General features: G+C 49.8%; 1 protein-coding gene and 1 pseudogene across 1 annotated transcript in view; both read right to left on the minus strand.

Annotated features, from left to right (window-relative positions):
- Positions 1-846: 846 nt before the first annotated feature.
- On the minus strand, positions 847-2,590 carry LOC128272808 (uncharacterized; annotated as a pseudogene).
- Positions 2,591-13,103: 10,513 nt separating this feature from the next.
- The window catches only part of LOC128273858 (lachesin), a 42,092-nt gene continuing 37,621 nt past the window's right edge, over positions 13,104-17,574 (minus strand). Inside the window, exons 7-8 of the mRNA XM_053011915.1 lie at positions 14,097-14,156; positions 13,104-13,288 (exon numbers count right to left, since the gene is read on the minus strand). Of these exons, the coding sequence (XP_052867875.1) occupies positions 13,104-13,288; positions 14,097-14,156 (245 nt within the window). The remainder of the gene's footprint in view (positions 13,289-14,096; positions 14,157-17,574) is intronic.

Below are 17,574 nucleotides of genomic sequence, written 5' to 3' on the forward strand. Positions count from 1 at the left end.
AAGATTTTGTTCTCGACACGACCATTTTGACTCGAAACTGGAAGAGGCAACATTATTTCTACTTTGGATATAAATAACAAGAGAATCGGAACCGTGTGCGTCAGCAGACAGCAACAAAACTAGAATACATTGATTTCATTCGAAACTTTATTCCCTCAGACGCCGCTTGTATTAAGGGCCGTTTACACGTTGCGATATATCGCAGCAATCCCTTGTATCCATTATTCGTAGCGATATATCGCATCCAAGGTGGAGCGTCTACACGCCACGATGTATTCGTTGCGATTTGCAATCGCAGATCTCGGTGTCATGGAAACAGCCATGGAAGAAACACTGTGTTTGTCTGCCTTTGGATTGTGCGTTTCGGTTACAAAGCAAAAAATAGAACGTACCAAGAGTACTAATCGGTCACGGTGGTCAAGGGAATGGCTTTTAAAGCGAAGCCATTCTCACGTTAAACTTTTGCTTTAAAAACATTCAAAACAACATGTCAAACCGCCATCAACACACGCGCACATGTCTATCCACCGTCAGCACACGCACACATGTATGGAGATTGGACCGAAATTGATGCTCGGCGCATTCAATTTTTTTGATCTGCCGATCTGGTCGTATACAAGCAATTTGTTCCTTTTTTCCTGTCTACACGTAGCGATATATCGTGGCAATTGGTTTCATACAAGGGATTGCTGCGATATATCGCAACGTGTAAACGGCCCTTTAGACGCTTAGTTTGGATCCAATCGAAACTCCTCGTTGAAGGCACCGATAAGAAAAAAGGCACGACGGAACCCCGTTGATTTTACATCGAAATCGTTTTATAGGACGCGCTGGCAATTTGCCTTGGACTATGTCTTTCAAGGTCGTTTAACTAAACATAAAACGTAATTTATCCGGCCCCATAGGGCACAATAAATCTGAACTTCGGCAAAGTAAGACGGTAGGTAGGCGTTGCCGATCCGTTTCCATCGTTGCTTAGCAACTAGTCGTGCATTGGTTTAGAGAAGCAACGTCTTTTATGACTTTTTGGTGTATATTTCGTTACGTAAAAAAGTATAATAATTGCAGCGTCTCGATTTAAAATCGACTTTCAACACATTTTGTTATGGCAATACGAATGTAATAGAAGTTGTGACCGATAACGGCGCGTAATTGTAAATGCTTGAAATCCCTGTATGTTGGTTCCCGATTCGTAAAGTGGTTCACTAGTTTTCGGAGACGATATCGAAGTAGCCTTTGCTGCTTGCATGCTGCAAAACGCCGACGAGCCGTTTGTCCACTGCTTCGCCGCCGCACACCCGAGTCCAGTGGGCCAGCTCCGGCGAGTGTATATCGCGCATGAAATGATACGAGACCTGCGAGCACTCCTCTTCCGGACACATCATCCACGGCAAGAAGTGCAAAGTAATAAACACACCGTACATTGCGTGTCGCTTGAAGTGCTCCAGGAAAGGTTCGAACCGATACGGATCGAGCATGGGATCGGTTTCCGGCACCTTCAGTATCGCAGTATCGCCAGGGTGGTCATCATCGTACCGTGGTACTCCTGGACCAGACTGTCCTAGCATTGTTCCCGTAGCTCCTCCGTCATGCTCATATACATGAAAAACGTAAGATCGATGACGGGCGTCGCGTAGCGATTCTCCTGAAAATCGAACATCTTCAGCGAGAGCGGCTTACCCGCAGAGTCCAACCGAAACAGGACATTGTTCCGATTGTAGTCCCCGTGAAGGATTACGGAAAACACATCGTCCCGCGCCAACAGCTTCTGCATCAAACGGATGGGTGTTGCTTCGTAGCGCCCGCGAAGCTTAGTGATATCCTCCCCAAACTGGCCTTCGAGACACTCCGGATGCACGTCCAAGTAGCGGTACAATCGATCAGCACCGAGTTTGAACAGCACGTCGTAGCTCGTGAACGTTTTGTCGCCCGAAATGAAGTCCAGCGGCATGATACCGTCGATTAGCTTCTCCAACCGTGGATCCTTCCGGACACGCATGGCGTAGGTACAGGCGTGAAACGAAGCGATATTGCGTGCCATCAGTCGCAAGTGATCTTCTTCGAGGTCAAGCCGAGGACCGGCCACATAACCGAACGGTGAAATGTCTTCCAGCACGAGGATAGTTTCGTACTGATCGCTGTAGGTGGGAAAATGGCCAGCTGCACCGAAGAAAACCTTCGGACACCAGTCCGCCGGCAGTCCGCTCGCTACCATCAGTTGGCGGAACACTGGCAGGACTTGCGTGTAGATGTAGATCTCGTTGCCGAACTGTGTTTTGCTGAGCGAGGATTCGCGGAACTCGTCGCTTCCCTTCATCACTTTCACCATCAGATTCAACAGCCGGGCATCGCTGTTTAAACGAAACGGAACTTGTGGTCATACTGTCTTGCTGTGAGTTTGCTTCGCTTACCTTCCTTTCTGATAGCTAAACGAAAGCTTGTGTATCGTGGACATAAATCCGTCCAAGTGTTCCGGTGTTGAGAGGACCACGTCGGCGAAGGTTCCATCGGCGTCCAGGTCGGGAGAGTATGCCAGGATTTTGGCTGGGAGTTCCGATTTCAGGAATGTAATCTGCCGTTCGTTGGACATCTTGGGCACTGTGGAAATGATGCAGAACAATAAGTTATTCCGGACAGGTGGACAATTTATATCTCCGATTTGGTGATTCTGCGAAAACCTCCAACAGAAACAGAAACGTGTAAACAAAAACAACTCAGTCAGCAACATGTCAAATTGACAGGAAAAATCCAACAGGCGGTTTGAATCCATGCTAAATTCGGAGATCTGTCGAGCAGCGCCATCTATCGCACAGTATGCTCAAAGTCGTACGCAAGGTTTTTGAAAAGGGATAATGTTTCAAAATTTTCCGTTGTCTCCGTATTTTCAGTTAAAACATATTTTTTATCAAAAACCTTTCATTAAAAAAATATATCGCACAAAATGTCCACGGTCCTCTGATTCTTTCCGTAGCACATTGAGTTATGAATATGAGGCAGGAAAAGCAACCCTCCCCCATTGGTGACGGGCAAATGGTGGAATCATTGAGAAAAACTTTCAATTCTTTCTGACCAATCGGTTTTCCCGGTGCCTACCAATTCGTAACGATTCTTTTCTGTCCCATAAAACGGACCCAGAAGGGCAGAAGGTTCGCAAAATTGCATACATTACGTGCAATAAATTCATATTACGGTAATTTATGCTACGATCTACCTGAGTGACGAAGGTAAATCCGAGGGGAGAATCGAAAGCCGCCGTTTTTTTTTGCGTAGGCTAGTTAGCTGAAGAGGAAGGAGAACGGGCCAATTCCGTGGCCCTTAATGTGTGGTTTTAGAGATAACCCGAAGCAAAAAATGCTCGTCGGCGGCTTCGAACAGAGCCTTGGCGTACAAACGCAGCGTATAAAAGTGAAACAAGTGGGTCATGTGCAACCCGCACGATAACGGTTACCCATCTGTGCAGCAATCGAAAGCCGTGTTTTTTTTTCGTTGGTGTTTTTTTCGACCGTGTGGTCCTGGCCACTGATTTATGGCGGAGCTTAAATGTGCCTCATAAATCCACGGAATCGGCGTATCGACGCGCAGATGATCAATGCACGCGACAATTGAGACACCAACCTGAGCAAAGCTGCCGACGGGGGTTCCGGCACCAATCCGCCGACCGTCCCGGCGGCGAGAGCGACCTAAGCGTGTAGCCCCGGTCCAATAGTCTTACCGGCTACGGCGGCCGGAAGTGTTCGCACAGCTTGATTGCGTTACGCATGGTTACGGACACAGGCTTGCTGGCCGGTCTTCCGGGATCCACGGATCAACGGGTTTGGCCGGAAGTGCAACTAGCGTATCATCGTTTCACACTTGGGCTAATTTTGATTTGTTTCCAGCATTGGGAGATTTCGAACAGGGCCGGAAGGGAAATTAAATGGAGTGTGGTTCCGTCTCTCGGCACGTGCATGCAAACTCTCGAACTTCGATGGTCAGTTGAAACACTCCGAAGGAAGAGGCAGAAAAGAAACGGATAGTAAATCATCAGCGTATCCGTGAAGTCCTCTCGCCCGCCTTTTATTCAGTATTTTGTCAGAAAATAGAATTAATTAACTACCCGGATATCTGGCGGCCCGAATCGTCCCCACAAGAGAGCAATTGTAACCCCGCCAAAATGGAGCATGTAAAAATGGAACCGAAATACGCCTCAAATGAAACACGCCCCCGTTTCCGGTAAATGCCGGTGTGCATGGGGATCGATTATTTACTCGCATTCAGGCATCATGCCGGCCGCAGGGAAGTGGTGCTTTACAACAAGTGGTCCATTTTCGTTTGATTTCATTAAGTGCGCGACTCGTTGGGGAATAAATCGAATCGAGTCGAATAATAAATTGAAAACCAACGAAGCTTGACGCGTGGCTTATTAATATCGGACACTTATTGTCGTTTATTCGCGATCCACTCTGGCTTTTTATTTAAATCCACCACTCACGTATGTTTTGTAACGTGTGTAACTAACGTACGAATTTGTACCGCTGATGCAGAATATTGAACGTGTTTGTTGATTCGACGAAAAGTTGCCACAAGGTAAATGCTTGCCTTCCGAAAGTGATCTGATGGGACACGAGAAAGCTTTTTAGTTTTCCACCAACGAAACCAACTAATGGAACCCGAAGGCGTAGGAATTCCCGAAACTTAATCTAGTGTTTTGCCCCGTGCAACGTTTTGTACAGCAAGGCTTAAAATTACAGCAATGTGTGTGTGAAGGCAAGCAAGGTAGGCGTTGCAAGCAAGGTAGGCATCGGGGCGACCTTCAACACATTGGTTTTTCTTCCACCGATCGAAGATGGCTCCGAGCTCCACCGAAAGGGGCTTCTAATTCGTTGATTGAATTAAATAATCATTATACGAAGATGACACAAATCTCTGTATAATCTCTTAAGTGCTTGGTGTGTGTGTGTGCTTTCCCAATAGTCCCACGTGTGTGCCCGCAACAAATATTTGCCCAACTTGAAGTTGAACTTTTTCTGGCTCCCGGGCCTCAGCTCGGCTGGGCCTGTGTGTCGTGTCGGCCATTGATCTTTCTCCGGCGCCCTCCGGCAATCTCCGGCCATCTTGAGAAGTAACACGCTCGAGACCAGCACTTAATCAACCGGAACACACGTATGTTTGCGGAAAAACGTTAGCCCCAAGGTACGGCCGTTCTTCAAACTCCAGGGGTCCAGGGTTCAGGTTGATTCCATTCCGCCCTAATCGGCCGCTCTAATTTCTTTCAAACGAGTCCCTTTCGTTCCGGGTTCCTGGCTTGGTCCACTTCATTTCGGTTCCGGTCCTTTGTCGATGACTTCGATTCCTTGTTCCGAAGGTGGTGGACTTGAAACAAATATTTATCGATCCAATAATCGGAGTTTCGAGGGCCACCCGATCCGGGGGGGCCCAAGGAAAGCGTTGGGTGTTGCGTGGCGAAGGTGTGAATTTAATGCATAATTCATTTTCGGCAAACCCTTCGCCAGTCCGAGCCCCGCTCGGACCACCGCTCTGGTCTCCTCTGGGTTCTTGAATGAAGGATTAGTTGGACGTACACAAAACTTCATCAAGTTGGCCCTTTATCGAAGACTTATCATCAGCCTGTTCCGCACCCAGGTCCGCACCCTGCCCGGGTGTGTCAATGGTCAACCGGGACCTGAAGTGTGGTTTCACCTCACGCAGGAAATCGAGCCGAGGCACAGCCCAGACACGGTACACGCCTTCGATATACCTGTATTAAGACGTAGCAGAACCCCGCTGACGACGGACGACGGACTATCCATCAAATTTTTATCTTCATATGCTTTTCACACATCCCGCAAAGCTAGACTCCGGGAGGGCGGTCTTCTCTCGCCACCTCAGCCATCATAACCTCAATCAGATATCCGTGTCCTCCTCAATAAAGGAGCACCGGGCGCATGTGTCGGTCGGGCTACACGCTTCTCGATGGCAATTTCTTACGTCGTCGGCCGGCCGGTGTGTCGTAAGGTCATGTCGCGTCGGTGTCGGTGCTGTTCGGGTGCTGTTGATAATATTTTATTCAAATATTGTCAAAAAGGACGATAAATCTCCGTTATGATGCGGTACGTAGGATTGAGGGCGCCCTCCCCGTTCGGAGGCTAGAGCGGCTCGAGTGTTTGTACAGGTTTGCACAGAAAAACCCGAGAGTTTCACAAAACCGGAAATTTGATAAATACAGAATCCACGAAATTGACAAACCTTTTGTAAGCATTTAGCGGAACCCTCCAAAAGGTGGGTTCGAGGTTCGGGTGCCGTGTTGAGTTGGTTGAGGACCACAAACTTTGGTCTGGGCTTAAATGTCACAAAGATCGCTTCCAAGCACAAGCTGCCGATTCCGAGTCCGGATTTAACGCTGCGAGAAGGATAACAACCGGATAAGGATACGGCTGAGATACGGCTTTCTTGTCGGTTTCGCTGTGCCGGAGCTGGAACGACGATCGTGTGCGTCAAACAATGATGACGATGACGACGATGACGAAGATGGAAGCCCCCAGCGGATGGCTTTTGACAGCTCGTATCATCACTCGTGCACTGGAGACGGGTGAAGGGTGTGTTAGAGTGTGTCCCCGGCAATCTCGGGGTTTAGATTTGACATTTATATTTAATGCGTCACGGTCGCCGTCCTGCCGGTGCCGTGCTCTTCTTCTGCCCCAATCCCGTTTTCCTTTTCTTCGCCAATCGCTCGGGCTGATGAACGATGAAATAATGGGATCAGAGTGTGGGACATCGCGGGGAGGTGCCCGGGCGGGGATGTGGCGGGCAAAATGGCCATTTGCATTTTGTCTACTCCACCGGGGGGGCCGGAGTTGCTAGAGTGTTAATGTCGAACGTCATTCCCGCTTCGGTGAACATCTATTCGAAGAACCTTCTCTAGCCTCCCCCGGGGGGAAACGCCTAATTGTACGATTTTCACTCACACCTCGCCGCCTACTCCGGGAGGCCGGAGGACCAAACAAACCCAATCAACGTGTGTCCTGTACACCGTGAGCGGAGTCGCCTGGCACGGACCTCGGCAGCTCGGTTTTTGAAAGATTGTTCCGATTCGATGCTTGCGAATTTGCTGCACTTTCAGAAACGACCGGGAACCGCTGGGCCGATGTCCTGGCCCCCGAACCAACCAACCGGAGGATACCGACGGTGGCCCGGATTCGGTGGCCGGTGGAAAAGTTGGCTTATCTAATTATTGAACTCTGCCAACGGGAAACTGCCCAACAATCGGGGCCAAACGCTTGCCCGAGTTAGTGGCCCAAGGTGGCTGGCAACTGTTGCTTGGCAAGCCCGGGCCACTAACTCTCGGGTGCCCCCCCCTCGTCCTCGGTATCCTCGGCACGGTACCCCGGGTTGGTCGTCAACAAACTGTTGATTTCCCGGGCTTAGCCCCGGTTTTTTCGGGCTCCCCTCGTCCGGGTCTCGATACTATCTGGGTCCTGCGTGCCTGCCGTGTACGGAGAAGGAACCGGATCCGTTCGCTCCGGTGGGCACGTTCCTTCGGTCGCTCACACGTTAACGTCGGCACATTATAGTGTGACGCGTAATCGATATTTTAGAGGCATCTCTCCTCGTCGGCCACACGCCATCGACGGGATGCAGTTTGGGGCAGTGTGTTGCGAATGCTAACTTAATTCGCCCACACTCGGCCGGACGACGACTAGACCGGTCAGGACATTTTCATTTAAAGCCGGACAGAGGACACGACATTATGGGTATCGGTGCAGAAGCCCTCCTGCTGGCGAGGGAATACACAGCGAATTGGAACCGATAGTTTGGCCAGAGCACAGGAGTTCCGGGACATAGATATGTTTGTCGAGCTACGAAATATGAGACCGGGGGCCGCCTGACAGCACTCGATGCTTGTGTCCGAAGGAATGCACGCGCTAGAGCAGGGTTCAGAGAAGTTTCAAAGTTTTGGGAGGATACATTTAAAAATAATTGTTCCAACGACTTTAAATCGCATTAGATGATTATGTTCTGAACCACGGTCCAACTTCGAACGAATCAGTGACTCCGACTTTAAGCGCCAAATCAGTGACCGCTCGTCTTCAACTCTTCATAAAACTGCACCCTTGCGGCGGAGCAATCCGGAGAGTTTAGGTGCCGGATTCCAACGGTTGCACTTCGCTTAACGTGCACCACCGAGCACCGTTTGGTTTGCTCACAACTTAGTGGAAAGTTCTGGCCGTCATAAAACTTTTAACGTCGTCAGTTTCGCCACCATTCCGGCTAGTCGGTGTGTAAATTATTCACCACTCGAAAGTCTTCTCCACCGAACCGATGGTTGATCCGAGAGACCGAAACAGAGAGAGAGAGAGAGCGAGAAGGAGTGCGAGGTTTAAATCCCAGTTATTTTGGTATCGACAGGGAGAAATAAAACCGGCGGCAGAGGGACAAAAAACAACGACCGCATCGCTCAGCAACGTTGCACGGTTCCCGTGGGACCCACCAACGTGGATGCCACGTCAAACCGCGTCTGTTCGGCCACATTGTTGTTCTTTTTTATGTGACGGTCTGCATCGCGAGCGAAGTGTTCGACTCCCCTTTTTTTGTGCCGATTTGAGCCAGCCAAAGTGAAATGAACCTAAACGTGACTAACTTGACGTTTGACGTTTCGGTTGCGTTCGGTTTGACGGCTTGATACTACTACGGCTTTTTTTTTTTTTTTAGATTTGATCGTGTTACGCGCGCGCGCCACGCTGTCAACTGTCACTGCCGCTGTCACAGGATGCGCCCGAGAACATGGGACGGAACGGCGAGAACCCAAGCAGTGGCGAGATGGAGAGTGATAAAAGTGCATATCAAAATGGCAGACAATAGACACAGGAGATTATGTCCGTTCTTTTTGGGTCGCCTTGGCCGGAAACTTGCGCTATGCTCTGGCTCCCCGTGCCGGTGAGTCCGTTGAATGAGATTGAAACAGTATCCGCCCACCGGCCTGTGCCTGTGGCTTCCGGTCTGACGTCTGACATTCGCGCAAAGCTCACAGCAGCAGCCGGCCATGAAACGACCAGGGCAAGAGGTCACCCCGGCCAGTGAGAGGTCAGCAAAGTTCGGCCTCTCCCCGAGCCGGTCCGGACGCTGACGGGCTAAGCTTTTCCCACGGCGGGTTAGCTAAAAAAGGAACGGAACCGGTGCAGAGAGATAGAACCCGAACCCAGGGGGAGTTCGTGAGGATTTCCGACTGTGACTGACAGGTGGACGCGGCGGACGGTTGGGCAAGGAAGGACAGCAGCCGAAAAAAAAAGTTAACTCCACGCTGTGAGGTACCGTGAAGACAAACTTTGGTGCCCGTGCTGTCAATTCGGCGGCGGGTTATGGCGGGTTGTGTACACGGGGTGCGCCAGGACCGGTACCGGTCATTTGACGCGCGATGGCGAGCGAGCAGATTACCAAACCCGGATGAAGCGAGGATTGTCATCTTCGTCGGCGTCGTTCCGGATCGTCCGGACGGCTTTTTGAACGGTCGCACGATGGGGTTGGGCGGTCCATTTATCAATGCCACAAATCGGACGGACGCGTTTCGAGTGGTGACCCGTGCCCCGATCCGGTAACCTGCTGCGATGAATTCCGATTGGTTGCGGGGTGTTGCTTCCGTTTAACTCACCATAGAACTCCCGGCCTCGGTTGGGATCCTTTTTCTCCGGAAATAACTGCCACGGGGTTGTTTGACGTTGTTTGACATGATTTTGTTTTATTTTGCCTTCTTAGGTTTTATAACACTTTCTTTATGCAATATGTACACAGCAGAGCGTCCTTACAGTCCTACTTCGCGGGCGATCGCGGGTGATCGCGTCACGCGTTTGATACGTCACTTTCTTTCGCATCGATTCCGTTTAATGATTATGCTAGTGTGTGTGTGTGTGTGTTCTGATTTCCGTCTCCTGGCGCTGGTGCGGTCATCAAGGTTCGATCATATCGAGCCTCTTTTGCACTCACTTTAACCTCTAATCACGTTTCTCTTTCTCTCTCTTTTACTTATTTATATTAGTTTTCTGCTAGATCATTTCGCTATTTCGCTCACTCACTCGTTTTGTTTTGTGTTTTCGGTTTTCTTGATTTGTTTATTGTTTCATTGATATTTCTGTTCTCCTTTTACTTAGCCTAGTTTTTACGTTTTCTTTGCCGTTCCCATCAACCACGCAGCGTCGTGTGGATGGTTGTAGACTCCTTTTCCCTTCTTTAACATTATTTTTGCTAAAACACACACCCTGCAGCCCAGACAGGGAACAGACACCGCGCAGGATACGCAAGGGTTTTATGATACAGAAACTGTGGTCAGCGAACAGCGAGAGCCAAACTGGGCAATTGAAATAAAATTAAGTCACCAAACAATCATTCGCGGCAGTTCATAATGAGCACTTACACACTCGCCTCGCCTTTTCACTCCTCGTGCCATGATTGACTGACCCCCGGTCAAATGGTAGCCCACTTTCGATTGGCCGCTCATATTGAAACGTTTTTCGCTTTCCGGAAAAAACTGGAGTGTGCGTTTAAAAAAGAAAATGGGAAAACAACAGAAACAAATGTTGTACGTTTGCTGATTATTTTCTTTCCTGGTTTTTGTTCCGAGCACCGATCCGATCCAACAATGTACGAACCTTGGGTCCGGGCCCGGGTAGAGCGGACGCCGAAGCGCGTGCAGTGTGCGTTCGATAGGCAAGAAAGGGTTCAAATGAAACAACACGATAAAAAAGCTGGTTAACAGATTCAAACACAAAAAACAACGCACAACAAAATTGTTTCACAAATTGATCTGGCCAGGCCGGGACGCTGGCTGGAGAAGGGTGCACGGTGAAGATTGAAATACGCTGCCTCCAGAAGCGAGACCCGAGGATTCAAGTAGCCCTGCCCGGCGAGATTGGAACGTGCCGAGATCGGGCACGGGTGAGACGGGTTGGATCATTAATTTTCATAATTAATTACTTGCCCTTCGAATTAAATTCAGTCATAAATTATGCGCCACCGTCGGACCGGACCGTTTCTCGTTCGCTTTTTGTTCCCACCTACTTTTGGGTCGGGTGCCCTGCTCATGTTTTGGGGTTGTTGCAGTTTCCTGTGTTCGCGCGAAAAATGCAGCTGCTGCATCGTTGCGTTGTGTCGTTCATTCATTTTCGGATTTCCCTCTCCTTGTTTTTTTGTCGTGGTGAATCTGGTTTCGGACGTTTAGTACACTCGGAATCGGTAGACCCTTCCGGGAGGGTACACGTAGCATATCGGTTAATAAATCGCGGGACTACTAACCTTCACATGAAAATAAGGAAAAAATTCGAGGACATTTCATGGTAAGTGTTTTGAAGGAACAGCTTTCAAGGTTCAGAACAGCGCTAAGTCGTATCTCGATCTGACGGACCTGATCTGATTCTACGAAAACGATTGTCCACAACCAGAACACTAGCTGGTCAATTGCTTCCAATGCTATGTGCTTCGAGGCAGGGTTCAGTTCATCTTAAGTTTGGTTAAGAACTAAAATTGGTCAAGAATCAAGTGCGCTAATGCTGTCGGTATAGCAAAGGGTGTTTGGTGTCCCGCGAATTATTAACCACTGTGTTTTATCTCTGGACACAGGAAACGATGCGCAAAATTTGTTTATGGCCTCGTGTGGAATTCGTGAAAAAATCATCATAAATAAGGGCATGCAGTGGAGAGCGTTAAAAATAAGGAACATAAAGCAGAAGCCCTGCGCCTGGTGTTCTTGCGCCCGACCGAGAAGCGGAGCTATTCCGGAGCTATTTACACCGAGCGCTATTCTATGGGAAGTGTGTCCTTTTTTTGTTGCTGCAATTTTACTCTGCGCTATCGAAGGATCACCCGTGAGATGAGCGAAGACACGTTAAAAGAAGAGCCCGAATCGACTTCTCGCGTGACCATACGCCATCAAGCCCGCAGAGACAGGTCCTTCTATGCGACACTTGCCGTGCTTGGCCAAAGTTATCGTCACCCTGCTGGCTCGTCCAGGTTTAATTTATGGAGTGTGCAGTGCACAGGTTTTTAATAAATCCGACAGGGACCGATGGCATCCGCCTTTTGCCCGGTGAGCACACGCCACCCGATCGAAGGGTTGTCATCAATTTCCATCGTCAAGTGTGCAGCCCGGATCAAGAGGTGTCGAGTTGAGGGAGAAAGTTTTCCCTTTTTCACACGACCCCATGGCCCCATGGTTCACGTAATAACGTGGGCAAAGTTTAGCCCTTCCCGTTCCTTCGGTCCGGTGGCACCGGTAACCGATTTCGAGTACCCCGGGCCAGCGCGGAACCGGAGAGAGGTGGATCGTAAGAGGGCAGTACGTTACACACAGTTTAACGGCAGCTTTACCGGGCGTACACTGCAATTAAATTTGATTCACAGTTTAGCATCATTCAGAAACTTTTTACGGCCCGAGAGAGAGAGATAGAGAGAGTTTCCGTCGCCAATGGAGGCGCCCGGTACTCGATCGGGACGATTATGCCAGGAAAACAGGTGACTAGAATGAATCAATGGCTCTTTGGTGTCTCTTGCGGACTTTTGCGGGATTGAAAATAAAGAAAATGGTTCGATTTCTACTTACGTTCACGTGGATATTGAATCTTTTCATCGGCGTCGAAGAGTCGTACATTTTTCGAAAGAAACTTCAACCGGTTTCGAACTCTTGGCCACGCAGTCGAGACATGTTCTTGTGAAACGCAGGCTCTCTTACAAGTGCTGGCAAGGGTCCGAAAGTTCAACAACCGGCCGTCGATCGAGACGGAAAAGGGAATCTTTACAGCGATTTTTTCCCATTCACTTCCCACGGTCTTTGCAAACGATAAAAATGGGAACATTACCTTACGCTCTCCTCGTGTCTCCGTGTCTCCGTGTCTTTCGTCAGTTTCTCTTAGCAACTATTATTGTTTGGATAAATTTTGATCAGCCTAATTGTCACCGTGATAATCGCGAATCATCCAATCTGCGTCACCGCCACCGTCGTCGTCGTCGCCGCAGTCGCCGTGTTCATCGTGACTGTCCTCTTCGACTGCCGCCTCCGGAGGACGACGGGCGGTGCGGGGTGGTGGCCAGCAGCTTCCTTTGAAGCGGCATCACGCACCGGCGGGCGCCCGGAGAGGGTGTCATCTGCTGCTGACAGGGCTGTGGCCCCCGGAAACGTTCGTCCTTATCGTCCGTCCCGGGGCCATTGACAGTATCGTAATCATCATCAGCGACAGCAGCAACAGCGGATGCCACGTTCCCGTGCCTATGTGTAGCGAGGAGCCACTGGCGGAATTGCCGCGGCCACGAGCCGCTTCCGCGAGCCCTAGAGTGGTCGGCAGAAGTAAACAGAACGAGACAGGACGAGAATTAAAAGCGGCGCTGGTGAGCGTTTATAAATTGCATAAGATGTCGGACTTCCTGTGGCTTTCTTAAAGTACCGAGGAAACCTGCACTTTATGCAATCAACGTAATTTTATTATTGATCGTAACATGGGCAGATCTTAAACAGTTCCGAAAAAAGCATTGAAGCGATGTACTATCCATTAACAGTTTAGATAATGAGCATTAAACTGGTTTGTTTTTCTTAAAATTTTCACAGCAAGCAATCCACAGCAATTTTCGTCATAATATTGTACATTCAAATATTTAAGAAATTGTCAAATTAATCGCCGATGAAACTTTCGAAAAGTCCCACAGCAAACCCCTTGAATGCCTACGCTGCCTATCGAATGACTCATGATCATCTTCCAAACTCGCCTCATTTGCTGTGATTCACACGAAACTGTCGTACCACTTGAACCGTCAACATGCCAGCCTGCGGCCGTGACATTTAGGAGCACCCCGAACGATTCAACCACCGCACGGGCACAAAAAGTTGTTGCGTTTGAAGTGCGAATATTTTCGCGCACAGATCGTTACAATTTAATCCGAAATCCGAGCCCCCGCCGAATGCTGCGACGCGACGGGAACGAAGCAAAACGGCCAAGTGTCTCTCATCAACATTATGTTCCATCGCTTCATTACACATGCCGCCGCCGCGGGTGCCGTGGCGTGGAACGGCCGCCCGGAAACGATAATGGTACGCCCACGCCGGAGCACGCCCGACCCATCACACGCCCGGTAACACTTACCTCCGATGTAATTTTTTATATCGTCGGATGTTGGCACACCGCCCGGATGAATTTTTATTTCTGTCAATTAGAAAACGAGAAGCGAGAAGAAAAGATGGTGAACGTAAGGGAAAAGATAAATACGCCGCGAATGGGCAGCGAAAGCCCGTGAGAGAATGAAAGATGGAAGAAAAAACACATCCTCGCGATTTCTGTTCTGTCGGCGCCCGCCCGGAAACGATCACCCAACACGGCCGCTGGAACCGTCTTTCCCGTGGCCACCTTTTTCCCCCTTTTATTTTCGGTTGTTTCGCCAAAAAATGCTGCGTGGAAGAAATGGAAACATAAAATCGTAAAAGTGCCAACAACGCGCATCGCGAAGACCGCACCGAATTGACGCATTTGTGTTTCTCAGTAACAAAAAATCGGTCGTCGCATCGAGTAGGCTGGCTTTTTTTTTGTTTCGGGTGCGCCGCGCTGTCATCTCGTCGAAACGTCACAATTAGGCCGATGAAAAACGAGTGAGAGAGGAGGTGAGAGCGAGAGAAAGAGAGAGCGAGCGAACGCAAAAAGGAAGTCCGGAGCAAAAGGGAGCAAAACAGCCCTCGAAACTCGAAACGGAGCGTGCTAAATCCATTCCGAAACGACCAAACGGCCGGATATCTCGACGGCCTGCTTTGATGGTGATGGAAATGGGATTTTCCTCGTGCGTTTTTTCGTGCTTCCTACAGGCTTTATTTGTTTGCCTTTTTTTTTTGCTGTCACCGGCCGGCTTGTGTGTTCCTTTGGTCCTCTTCCTTCCTTCCTGGTGGTCCTGGTATTGAGCCGTTGATGCAACAATGAACGCCACACCACGTTCGCCACGTTGGGCCGGGCTCCGGTCTGGTTGGATGATTATGTTGCCGCCGTTGACGAACTGATGGGCCCACCGAAGGGGCCCCACCAACCAGCCACCGGCGTCGACACCGGGCCCATAATGATGTTGTTCGGGCGTAATGTCCCAAAGTGCTGGGCCGCGCTGCGACCTGATGAGCTAATGCTCTTTTCCAGTTGAGCAGCTGGCCTGGCCCGGGTAATGGCTCCGATTCATCGAGCCAGGGCCAACATCGTCCAACAGGCCCAAAATGCGTAGCTGAGGGGGTTCCATTTTCGCGCGTCATCCTCTCCGTTTGACAGGCACAAATTCCGGCGCAAACGGTGACGACAATTGCGAAATATTGCAATTCAGTCGTGTGTCCCGCCACTCGATGAATAGCGTCCGAGGTGGCCGCGGGATCCGATCGTAAATCGTAGCCGAATGTGATTCGGACCGAAACGGGTGTTTTAGAGCGAAAGGGAAAAAAAGTCTAATTAGCATTCTTCGTGCCACTCGGGGCACGATACTTTTGCGATGCGAAAGGATTCGAATTCTTTCCTGGCCTCGTTCGGTCCATCACGCAGCACCTGACGAGTCGAGTTCGGTGCGACGGTTTCGATCCGTACGATCCATCAGTCGTCGGTCATCCGTGTCCAATCAGTGCACTGCAACCGGTCCAATCGGGCTGTAAAAAGGGGTCCACATTCTTCGGTACGTCCCCGAGCCATTTGTGTTCAGTTAAAGGATTATTTTTTACTGCCCCATCGGCTGCCCACCCATCAACGCGGAGCTGTACAGTTAGAGAGAAGCAGCTCATTTTCGTGACACTTTTGGGACGCCATTTTTGGTGCATCCAATCACTAAATCGGCTTGCTGGGGCCCGCCTTCCGTTGGCTGGCGATCATAATCCGAAACACAAAATCGCGTCTAGCGATGGCGCAGAAAATGCCCGCGTTACGCTCCATCGCTGCCCAATGGCGTTGGCCGTGGTTGTTGACGGCGAGCAGCAAACAAATCCGGATCCGTGAGCCACGGATCTTCAAAGGCCCGACCGACCGACTGAGCACGCCAATTTGCACCGCCCCCCCCCCTCCCGAGCCGTGGCCGTGGGAAAACCGTGAAATATAATTAGCCACTGGCAAACCGGGGGGCTTAAGGAGGGAGATTAAAAATGTCAACTCCTCTCTCCGGGCTCCGGCCGTTGCCGAGCGTTAATTATGTGCCTTCAATCGGTGTCACGACGGCTCAGTGCCTGATGATGATGGTGGCGGGAAGTCGACAATTGAAATGGGTGGCTCGCGGCCGTGGTTTATCTTTCGATCCGATCCGAGGTGGGCCGGGAAGTTAAAACAGAAATCCGGAATCCGGTCAAAGGGTTCCGGAACGGGCTTTGGGGTGGAATCACTAATTGATTGTTTTCACCCTTCGACTCCTCAGTCTGATTCTGCATCACTTTAGGACGCAGCTGGTGGGGTTCCTTATCGACGCCTTATCGTACCATACCCTCTGTGTCCAGGCCGGTGTTATTGTTCCAGGATGTTTTGTTACGAGACCCAAAAGTGCAAGTAAACATCATTGTGGTGTTTGCTCGAGCGTCACGCCGCCCCCTGAAAGATAAACATTGTTTACATTTCCCTGATTGCAGTTATTTTCCAATAATAATAATAACGATAATAATCATAACAGTGGCGGTGCACTTCGCGAAAGCCCGAAACGTGATGATTGGGCCCCGGCTGGGTGGCTGTGCTGTGCAGCCACCGCTCCTCCGATTCGTTCGGTTCATCGCAATCTCCTATTATTTCGAAGCCGAAGATCTGAGATTTGATTCGCTTCCGTTCTTTGCCGCCTGGCTGCGAGTGCATCTTGAGCGTCAGACCGCCTTCGTTACGCAGACTGCTTCGAACCATTTGGCCGTGCACACGGCAATTGCACTTTGGCCTGAAGCACGTTCCCCGGTCCGCTTCTTTAGGTTTCTGCCGAACTGCAGCCGTGCAGCAAGTTGAGCGGCTGCCATCCTTTCTTTACGGATGGTGCATTGGATGGTTTTCTTCTCCGACAAAATCACGTACAGTGCAGTACCTGGAAAATATTAGCATCCTGTTCCGTGTGCAACCCGTGGCTGCCGTAATGGGCAAACAGTAGGGGAAAGCTGCCAAGAAGAAGCCACCTAACGATCAGCGACGATCAGCGGCGACCATGAAATGTGATGGTAAACATATTTTGGTTCACCAATTTTGTACCAAAAGTACGTTTTCGATATTTAAAGTAAACATCACTAAACCACAATTTAAATTTGGTTACGGTGAGAGAAAAGATTAGCTAAGAAAATTGATTGAAGCTTCCTCTTTTAGTACAATTTGAGCAACTTTGAGCAACTGCCATGAAATATTTCATGGAACGTTATGACATGACATGAAATATTCAAATATGGAAACCACCATCATTTAACAGCGCCACCTATGAAGGCGCAGTGATACTTTTCAAGTTGCTTATGGTCTCCTATAACTTTGTTGAAATTTCAAGTAAAATTTCAATCAACCTTCGGATCTGCACAAAGAAAGAGCAACGAACGGGACACCCAACGGACGGTAATCATCTCACTTGTGAGTCACGCAAACTACACGTCGGCAGCGGCAACCGGCG

This window comes from Anopheles cruzii, chromosome 3 (assembly GCF_943734635.1).
Source record: "Anopheles cruzii chromosome 3, idAnoCruzAS_RS32_06, whole genome shotgun sequence".
Lineage (NCBI taxonomy): Eukaryota > Metazoa > Arthropoda > Insecta > Diptera > Culicidae > Anopheles > Anopheles cruzii.